The 11,868-nt window shown below is 31.5% G+C and overlaps 1 protein-coding gene across 1 annotated transcript; it reads left to right on the forward strand.

The window, feature by feature from the left end:
• Positions 1-780: 780 nt before the first annotated feature.
• LOTGIDRAFT_124107 (hypothetical protein) lies at positions 781-9,951 on the forward strand (the record flags this gene model as incomplete). Its single annotated transcript, XM_009061109.1, has 7 exons — positions 781-823; positions 3,795-3,934; positions 4,526-4,717; positions 4,878-4,973; positions 5,618-5,684; positions 9,196-9,350; positions 9,769-9,951. Coding segments are annotated over 7 exons (876 nt in total), but the record flags the coding sequence as incomplete, so codon positions are not given.
• Positions 9,952-11,868: the final 1,917 nt, after the last annotated feature.

Here is an 11,868-nt window from a genome sequence, read left to right on the forward strand (position 1 = left end):
AAATCACTTGCCTTAGAGGGTGCACGATTATTTTGTCATGGGAAATATGGTCACAGTAATACGGGCACAAGGTATTATGGTCACAGTAATACGGGCACAAGGTATTATGGTCACAGTAATACGGGCACAAGGTATTATGGCCACAGTAATACGGACACAATGTATTTTGGTCACCTTTGAGGTGCGGTTGGATATCTCCTTGTCAAGACTGTTAGCAAGATTGGTGAAGGAGTCGACATTGTTAAAAACCCGTTGATATTTGTTTCAGGCATTGTTGGTGTTTAGGCCTTGTTTAGCCCTTTGCAGGTTGAAATAGCGCTTTAGTCTTATCGATACTTATTGTGCTTGGTTGTCCCGGACAGAGTCTCTAACAAGAGATATAGTTACTCTCTTCGTTGCCTTCGGCGTTGAGTATTTGAAGGTACCCTGTACACTGTATGTGATCTGAATGCATGGGTCTTTAAAAACAGAGAGAAGCATCATGCTAAAAGGAAGAGGAAGATTCTTAGAACTGCATGACTCCGTTAGTGATGGGGAACTCTTCATTTTCACGTTGCAGCATCTTATTAACTTATCATAATGGGTGGGATTACAATACGGGGAAGTATTTTCCACAGACGAGACACCATTTTGAAGATACCAACCGAGAAAATATTGAATTCAACAGATTATTTCTGTATGGTTTATGTTTTAACACAGATTTGAATGCCACATTTTCGACAAATCATTGACCACAAAAGCTCTGCATAACAAGATAATTTCTTTATTATTTTAGATGAAAGAATATCATGGAGAGAATGGTGGTCATATGAAGGACCTTCAGGTACGTCTAAATGTATCTATCTAATTATCGATAATTAGTGAATTACCACAAAAGTTTTGGAGCCCCTGTAAGAAATCTTGAATTAAATTATACACATGAATTAATTGTAATATTTACAGTTGAGCTCCTATTGGTAAAATTATCAGAAAAAAACCCCTTTAAGCTAAGTAATATACAGTATTGATTTGTATGATTAAATTGTAAAATATTCCATTGTGTTCCGTGGTCTAAGATAATGTTCTGTGGCACTTGCTAAAACATGATAACACCTAGCTGTTAAAACCTTCTAGCTGTTATCATTCCTGACTCCATATAAAGATAGGGTATCGTCTTTACTATCTCAGACCTCATCTAATTCAATTAAATTTAATTCAATGTCAGAATCGTAACAAGCTATTGTATTGAGTATATTAACTCTTTCTCGGCTTAATTAACACAAAGAAGGGGCATGTTATTTCATCAAATGTGGTGGTTTTTATAATAACTGAAACAATATAGGCATTAAGACATCAATCATTGGTAAAAGTTGTATGCTACTTCAGGCGATGTCGAAGCGTTGCATGGATCTTTAACTAGTGGTTGTTGTGTCATATAGTTGTGTCTGTCATCCAAAGACTTTAATTATATATCATAGTGAGACTTGGTTAGAGTCTTTAAATAGAGTAGTCCTATACGTATCTATACTTTCCTAAAATTAAGGAGTCGAAAGTAGTATTTAGAACAGAGAACAGAGCACACAGTAGTCGATAAAATACCATTGTGAATTTGAGACTGAGGATATTACCGATCTAATAAACTATTGTTGGCTTCAAACTACCTTTTACTTGGTTTGCAAGGCAATTCATGTCAAAATATTACTACAGTATATGTTTGCTTCCCATTGTGGTTTCGAGGTTCTTGTACAGTCATAAATCTCTATAATCTCTATATACACTATAACCCTGAAAAGAAAATAATACAAGATTGCAGTGATAAGATCTTGACATTTTGAGATGAACTATGAATTATGTTTTACGTCCATTAAAAGAAAATCTAATCCTCTCTCCTAAAAAAATATCGTCACATTATAAATCCATTAGACCTCTTTATGTTTTTTATTCCCAAGCTCTTCAGAAATGGTGAACTCTCGGCTTATCTCGGTGCAGCGTCATCAAGTTGAATTGATATCAGAATGAATTGATGTTAATGTGTTTCCTTTTTAGTATTCCAAGATAATTTCTTAATATCCTTTGAAATTGAATAAGATTCAAATAACGAATGAAGTTAATATTGAAGTGTTAATCCACATGAACATAAGAGTAACCATAGACCAGTTACCGACGAGAAGTTGTTTAGTTGATGCCTGAAAATGAATGACTATTGGTACCAATGAAGCATCGCTGAATATTCTTCTCCTTTGATGCATTAGGTACCAAGTAGGAAACATTTTAAGTTAGCTTAAGTTTAACTGACTACACAATTTAAGGATGTATATTGTATGTTGCATAACCAAACCTTTCTGATATTTTATCTTAACAAAAACGCAATCATTTTCTGTCTTTATTACCAATACAGCATGTACATTCTTAGCTGTCTGAAAATGAGTGACTATTAGTTCCAATGAAGTATATGGCTAAAACTAATTGTAAATTGAAACACGAACAGTGTATGAAGCAGGAATTTTGCAGGAACATTCTAGGATTCGTAACACAATTTACTGGTATTACCAAGTACCAGATGCTGAAATCAATACTGCACTATTATTAGTTTATTAAATAAATCTGCTCATGACAATCATAAACACAATAATATTATTATATTATATTATATTATAACTAATGTCAGTTTTTATTAAACATCACATTGACTATTTTCTGTTTTAATAATTGGCTATATTTTAATTTACACATTTCGCCCTCCATCCTAGTCAACATTTCTCATGTGATGGCTTTTAGCGTCGATACGTTTCAGACAATAATCCGACTTAAGTAAGAGATGGTTACTCTTAGTGTAAGTTAGGAAGGAGGTTGGTCTGATATATTTCAAGTTTATTTCATTTCGAATAGGGTTGTAATAGAAATCTTAGTTTATTTACTGGCTGGTGATTTTAAGACGTTATTAAGATGTCGTTTGTTCTAGTTGTAAACCCACGACACATTAACACCACAGACTTGTGTTTTCAACTTCTCTTTACTATCAGAGTCGTTTCTGAATAAAGACAGTTTCATGAACATTTCGTTTCGCTTGTCTGACAAATTATTGACTCAGGAAATTAACTCACTTCTTGATGAAAATATCAGTTAAAACATTGAACGATTTTGAGAATTGATTGAATTAAGTCCCTTGAATGCTCCTCCATTCAGAAATATAATATCCCTTAGGCCATTCACGTAAACTGAACTTCCGGTCTGTGGCATTCAATTCGAATGGAAAATAACATCCGCTCAACATTTTATATATTGATTTTTGTTTTGCAAAGGTCTTGATTTTTTTTTATGAAACAAGTTAAACAAAAATAACCATTTGGAAAACAAACAATAATGCTAATAAGTATTGAAGAATACCAATGACATTAATTATCAACGAAAGATGGAAACTAGACACTAGTTTTCAGGAATACAAACAAATTGAAATTGAAGAAAAACGTGAAGTGAGGTTTGAGGTCTATATGTTTAAAATGGATACATTGCCCTGGTTTTCTTCTTCCAAGAATCTTCTTTCTCTTGATATTAAATTGCTTCGTTACGATTTGACATCAAAGTCATCATTGGCATGTTAATCCTGACCACACGAGGCCACGCTGCGACTAGGTTTGTCAAGTTGGCTTCCACATAGCTGATATTGTTATTTGATATATTAATTTCATCAATTTGTATATTCATTCAACTGATCATCTCGTATTGTGCTGCCCTTTATAAACATAACGTATGACGAACTTTAATAAATGATAACTGTAGTAGAAATCTAATGCATTTCTAAATGTATATTATAGGACCTATAAGATGGGGAAGTTTAGATACGAGCTGGTATCTATGTACAAAAGGGATGTACCAATCACCAATTAATATTTTACCCCCGAAATTATTATTTGATCCCAATTTAATGCGACTTAATTTAGATATTCGACAAAAGGTAAGACATTATTCCTTTCGTTTGCATATTTTTATGTTTTTGATAAAGAAAATTTAATTTGATTACTATGTATATTTTAGAATGGATGGGGTTTCTGTTTTTGGGGTAATTTGTAACCAATAATTTTCAAATGAAGATTCCAGAAATTCATTTCAATATTCATACAAAGTCCATTGAATGTGGATGTTTGGTGGCTTTTACGACAATTAACAGTTTCAACAAGTACGATGAGTGAGAGCGCCTTAGAATTGTCTAGAGCAGGTTGAGCAGATTCTGAAATTGAGTCATATGTATGTTTCTAGTTGACATTGTTCACCTACTTGTCCCCAGCATTAATCTAATTTCTGTCAGGAAGATTGATATCCATAATCTAATTTGTCGACTACAAAATGATACAAGACAATTGGCTTAGCTTTTCCCAGTTGCTTGCCTCAAGAATTAATCTCTTCAAACCCAACCTGTAGTGAACTTTCAGGAAAATAACCAAATTCTATATTATCTCCCTGTATTGTCTCTAGTACTTGTTTTTTTTTGTAAATTAGTATTTTACAATATATTAGATATATATTATCATGATATTTTATGTTATAGATACCAGGTAATCTGGTCAACACTGGTCATGATCTGACGTTTCTGTTTGATGATGTCATGATTGGTATGTTTAATATTAGTGATGGACCATTGATGTATAACTATAAAGTTAATGAAATTAAAGTACATTATGGTAGAAATGACGATCAAGGCTCAGAACATATGGTGGATGGTGCTACGTTTGCTGCAGAGGTAACTTTGCATGCTGTTTTAACATTTTATTTCAGATTATTCCAGATTCTTGCAAACTCGAGAGAAGTTTGTTTGTTTTAATTCTATAGACGGGATATATTTTGACATAAATCGTGTTGTATCTTAGATAACTTACTTAAATAATCATGTTTCATTTTAGATTCAGTTTATAGGTTATAATCTAGATATTTATAAAACAATAAATGAAGCTAGGAAACAACCGTTTGGGACAGCAATAATAGCAGTTTTAGCAGAAGTATGTTTATGATTTTTGTTTAAATCTCGTAAAAAATATGTGTGGTTTGTCTCCCCATTCCACGCATTTATTCAGACTACCAAGAGCAAGAGTATAGTCCTTTATAAGTGTACGAAACTGCCGGAACTAGGAGTACCTGGTATTTAATAATTTTAAGGTGAAGAAACCTGTTAACGTATTTCAAGGTCAATTGGTTGAAACATCGACTCTAAATGACAACCATAAAATGGCTATTTATGTAAAGGTTTCCTCAAACCATAGCGATTACCAGTTGTGTGTGGTTGCGAATAACAACACAGTGTTGCATGAAAGTTGCGTTCGAAACTTATAACTGTTAGGCTTAATCGCAACCATACGCAGCTGGTGATCGCTATGGTGTGAGGGCCACTTAAGGTACATGTTTAAATCTTGATTTTAATCTGACGACAAGAATGTCAACAAAAAGACAGCACCGAGACAGATTTTCAAGTTCAAATGAAATGGAAATTTAAACCGATGACCATATGAAAACAGCAACACAATATTTGTGTTTAGAGGTTATTGTGAAACACTTCATCTCAGATGAAGGCTGGAAAGATAAGAGATTTCTTCCTTTGACAACGAATTATATTGTTTGGTTTGACATACCTGTTTCCATATTTCAGATAGGTGACCCAGATAGCAGCGCCTTTCAAACATTAGCTAGTTATGGATCAAGAATAAAATATAAAGGTATGTAGCTCCTACTCTCTGAAAAATGACGATCTGTTTCAGAACCTTAAAATTATTTGGCATACTGATGCTTTGTCGGAATGTACAATATTTATTGTAGAATACCATTGTGATCAGAGAAGCGAAACTTAATACCTTTATTTGAATCTTAGAACCTGTCATATCGTGCGACTCTGGCAAAGCTGTTGAATATATTTCTATAGGACGTTCATAGAAACTTAATAGACAAATCGTAAAAAAAAACACAAACTACGGGCGATATTCCCAACAGGAAGCTCTGCCAGTATAAGCCCTATAAGTAATGTACATCATTAGTATCCGACATTCGTAAATGTATAATTCTCTCAGACGTCTAGACAAGCTGAAATTTCTTTCAGAAAATCATAACTCCTCGATACTAAGACGTGGAATGAAGAAAACGTAATGTATTTTAGTCACGCTATTGGATTGTATATTTATTCTGTTGTTTAGAGTTCTAATATTATTCTTATGGTCACGAGATACAACCATTACAATACTTCTAGAAATAAAACCCCAGAAATATTTTAACTATATACTGATTAAAGGTTTGGTACAAAGGACAAGTCCTTTCATACTACTTTTTGAGATGATAAATTCTCAAGAGGCTTAGTTGGATTTCTGTTTGAATTTTGCTTCTTATTGATTTCTTGGTTGTGATTGTTATCATACATATTAGGAATAAAATGATAGAATACCAGTAATTCTTGAAGTTTACATCTACACTCTAACTTGGATCTTGTTGCAGCTTCACAAACAACGCGACTTCTGGGTGTCAAATATGTTACAAATATATATATGGACTAGTTTGAATGTAGATGTTATAGTTGATAAACGGATTTAACTTTGAATTAATTCTAATTCCATGGACACGCAATCCGACTGTTTTTCAATCTACCTATAGCTTTCTTTTGAATTTGATCGTAAGATTTTATGTATTAATAATTAAAGAAGAGCTCAAAAGTTAATTAATCACGCTATATGACAATTTATCATCATTTTAAGTTCTGGCACCTACACTCACCTAAGATGAATTCTCTAAACATCAACTTATTTTATAACACCAGAACATATCTTATCTAAACATCAACTTATTTTATAACACCAGAACATATCTTACCTAAACATCAACTTACTTTATAACACCAGAACATATCTTACCTAAACATCAACTTATTTTATAACACCAGAACATATCTTACCTAAACATCAACTTACTTTATAACACCAGAACATATCTTACCTAAACATCAACTTACTTTATAACACCAGAACATATCTTACCTAAACATCAACTTACTTTATAACACCAGAACATATCTTACCTAAACATCAACTTATTTTATAACACCAGAACATATCTTATCTAAACATCAACTTACTTTATAACACCAGAACATATCTTACCTAAACATCAACTTACTTTATAACACCAGAACATATCTTACCTAAACATCAACTTATTTTATAACACCAGAACATATCTTATCTAAACATCAACTTACTTTATAACACCAGAACAGAACATATCTTACCTAAACATCAACTTACTTTATAACACCAGAACATATCTTACCTAAACATCAACTTACTTTATAACACCAGAACATATCTTACCTAAACAACAACTTATTTTATAACACCAGAACATATCTTACCTAAACATCAACTTATTTTATAACACCAGAACATATCTTACCTAAACATCAACTTATTTTATAACACCAGAACATATTTTACCTAAACATCAACTTACTTTATAACACCAGAAAACCCAAAGCGTACTAAATAACGCCAGAACCTAACAGAACTTCAAATTACTTACTAATATCAGAACTTATGTTATCTGAACTTCAACTTATTTAATAACACCAGAACTTAAATAAACTAAACTTACTTAATAACACTAGAACTTATCTAATTTAAACTTAAACTTACTTAATAACACCAAAACTTATCTTATTTAAACTTAACTTAAAGTGTATTAAATAACACCAGAACTTAGATTAAATGATCTTCAAATGGATTTGGAATTGCGTTGGCAGCCAGCATACTTCGGCAGAAGATAGTTCGTCGTTTACGTGCACTTATGACTTTTCGTTCAGCTATTTCTTTCTACGTACCAAATCTGGACGCATTCATTTTTTCCATTGAATTGAGGAGGCGTTTATTAACAAATATATCCTGAAACCAGCTATAAATCCTGTCGTGAAATTGACGGAGTAATGAAATCCGTTCTACTATTATTATCTTACTCCCTAGGTAAACATTTCAATTTGAAAGAAAGAAACCGATTCTTTATACAAGAATAAAAAACGAGAAAATTCTAAAGAAAACAGACCAAGTTTATTGGAATTGGAGAAAATCAACTCGCTTTGTTGATTTTTCATTTTTGATTCTGGTTAAAAATAGGTGAAATGGGAATAGTGAAGCGTGAACAATAAACCTTTATCATCCTTTTATAATACAGACAATTTATCACTCAACCTTCGTCTCAAAAATTATTTTCCATAAATTTCATATTTTTCAATTCATAAATTCTTCTTGACAAAAACCAGACTAAGTTGGAAGAGTTCTCTCGGGAGCATAGTTCAAATAAGAATATTAATTTCCAATCTACAATAAATCCTTTTCATATTCCACTCTAATCCCTAGTGATTTATGCTCTATCAATATTAAAGAGAAAATAGCACTTATTTTTATTCTTGTCTGATCTGTACATTATTATCATTTTCATTGCCAATGGGTTATTGGGTATATTGTGAGTCAATAACTATTGATTTGAAATCTAATGAGGGACGGTGAAAGCACGTTTCCAGGATAAGATTAGGATGTATAAATAGACATAAACCGAGCTGACAGAATTAGAGTTGCATGTTGCATATATTTCACTCACATTGATGAATAATTAAATCTTGACTTAAATTAATCTGCACGCACGTCCAGAGGGTCGTTTAAAGGAATTATAAAAACCAGCAGCCAGTTAAATTAAAAACAGAACATTGACTAATTAACCAGAACATGGTACTTAATCAGAAATTTATTCATTTTGTTTAAAGATGATGATTTCGGTAATTCAACACCCTGAAATAGGCATATCTGATTGAATATTAAGTAGAGTCGAATTGCGTTTCGTTCAGATTATTTTTTGGATACTGATACTGGTATCTAGATTCTGTCAGTGGCTCAACTCGATGAGTGTGGGATGTGGAATTAATTGTGTTGGGGCCCCTCCACTGGGAATTGTTTTAAACGCATGCTCTCCTGCACGAGGCTCCTCTGTAAATTTTATACTTTTTTTCTGTAGTGGTGTCCCGTGAATATGGTTCAACCAGTCGCTGTAGTAGTTTATTTAGCTTCTTTAAGATCCTATTTAAAGCGATCTATATAGTTTTAGTTAAATTAACAAAAAAATATGTTTGTTTGGTTTATATTCAGCGATAAACTGTACATTTTGTATTTTATGAAGATGTCTGTTGGTGATATATTTCAGGTGAATCTATAAGACTAGATGGTTTCAATATGAGAGATTTATTACCGAAGACTAATTATTATGTTACTTATGAAGGTAGTTTCACACAGCCGGGTTGTCAAGAAACAGTCACATGGATCATTTTAAATAAACCAATTTATATCACAAAATCAAATGTAAGTTATTTTGGTTGAAGAACGTTTTTGATCATTTTGTTCATACATAATTTATATCCTTTGCTCATTTTTCTGCAGTTACGACACATTTCGAATCTGATGGATTGTTTTATAACATCACATCGGATTGCTTCCAAGACCCAGAGAGTCTTTTTAGGAAGTCTTTGTCTGCTTAATGCTTTCTCTACAGAATCAGTACAATTCTCTCGAATTTCAACGTCACATTTCATATGATCCATTTGCCATTCACCATTGTCGATAGCTACGGTTTCACCGAACATTATACCATTTAATCAAAATCGTATATGAAAATTTCATTACAATTCTCATGACTAATTCATTCATTGGTATTCTTTTCTCCCGTGTTCATGATTTCCAAATACGGGGTATAAATCTAATGTTGTTGTGTTATTTCTAGTTACGATCGTTAAGAAGATTATATAGTGGGACATCAAATCATGAAGCTTTAAGATTAGATAATAGTAGAAGACCAGTGATGCCTTTAAATAATAGAGTAGTCAAAACTAATATTAATTATCCTTCAAGGGTATGTACAGTCAACAAATTTTCTTTCAATGGAATTGATACTAGTTGCTCTTGAAGTTTAATTGGAAAATTTTTTATTAATCTTTCTTTCAAGGGTAAGTATAGCCTACACAGTAAATGTATATTAATCACTCTTCAAGAGTTAGTAAAATATTTATCAATTATCTTCATAGGGTCAGTACAGAAAAAATACTGAAGAACTGAAAATAATTATACCACAATAATAAGTATAGAGTATATAAATTAATGGTATTAGTAGTAAGTACACAGAAAACTGATGTTAATCTTCCTTCAATATTAACTTATATTTATTATTCTTTAAGAGTTAGAACAATGAATAATGATATTGATTATCCTGCAGCAATTACAATGAAAACTAATGTTAATCATCTGTCAAGAGTAAGTACACATAAAACAAATGTTAATTATCCATCAATATTAATTGCATGGAAAACTGATATTAATTATTCTTTAAAAGTTAGAACAATGAATATGATATTGATTACCCTTCAGTAAGTACAGTGAAAACTGATATTAATTATCTGTCAAGGGTAAGTACACATAAAACTAATGTTAATTATCTATCAATATCAAGTGCATGTAAAAACTGATATTAATTATCTTTCAAGACTAAGTACAATGAAAATTGATATTAATTATATTAAGAGTAAGTACACGGAAAACTGATGTTAATTTTCCGTCAATATTAAGTACCTGGAAAAATTGATATACACTTTTTTTGAAGGGTAAGTACAATGAAAACTGATATTAATTATTCTTGAAAAGTAAGTACAATGAAAACTGATATTAATTATTCTTGAAGAGTAAATACAATGAAAACTGATAGTAATTATTCTTGAAGAGTAAGTACAATGAAAAGTGATATTAATTATCTTTCAAGAGTAAGTACAATGAAAAGTGATATTGATTAACTTTCAAGAGTAAGCATAATGAACACTGACATTATTTATTCTTCAAGAGCAAGTACAATGAAGACTGATAGTTATTATTCTTGAAGAGTAAGTACAGTAAGTACAATGAACACTGATATTAATTATTCTTTAAGAGTAAGTACAATGAAACCTGATACCTATTATTCTTGAAGAGTAAGTACAATAAAAACTGTTATTCATTATTCTTCAAGAGCAAGTAGAATGAAAACTGATATTAATTATTCTTTTAGAGTTAGTACAATGAAAACTGATAGTAATTATTCTCCAAGAGTAAGTACAAAGAAAACTGATAGTAATTATTCTTCAAGAGTAAGTACAATGAAAACTGATAGTAATTATTCTTGGAGAATTAGTACAATGAAAACTGACATTAATTATCTTTCAAGAGTAAGTATAATGAAAACTGATAGTAATTATTCTTCAAGAGTTAATACAATGAAAATTGATATTAATTAGCATTATTCTAAGTAAGAAAATAATATTGATGAAGCTTGCAGATATCTATTTTTCTGGAAATGGAATGTAGACAAGCATATTTTGGCATTTTCTTGAGTATGCTATGGAAATTTTAGCGACGCAGTCTTGTAAGAATGTAACGAAGGTTGAAGTGGTTGTTCACTGACAATTTGGCACCACGAGAATCAGATGTGCCCCGAAAACACTAAACGAATAAAATTGTTGTCTCCCTTCAATTCCGTGTTAGTCAAATTGCAAAAGAAACTAGTGTTAATTATTAATTATTGTATATTTTGTTGTTATAGGTGAATTTGTAGCTGTTATTGCATAATTATTAGTAATTATGGTCATTCTTTTTCAGAGTAGTCTATGCAGTATGAATAGAGATACATTTTATCAAAGTAGGTATAAGACTCCTTGCCAACTTTTCATACGTCCACATTAAAATATGGTCGTATATTGTCGTATATTGTCGTATATTGATAATTTATAGTGATGAGATCTTAGACAAGTTGGAATTCGACGAACGGTTTTTGAGTTACTGCCCTTGTCTCATCAAAATT

Source organism: Lottia gigantea, assembly GCF_000327385.1.
Source record: "Lottia gigantea unplaced genomic scaffold LOTGIsca_46, whole genome shotgun sequence".
Lineage (NCBI taxonomy): Eukaryota > Metazoa > Mollusca > Gastropoda > Lottiidae > Lottia > Lottia gigantea.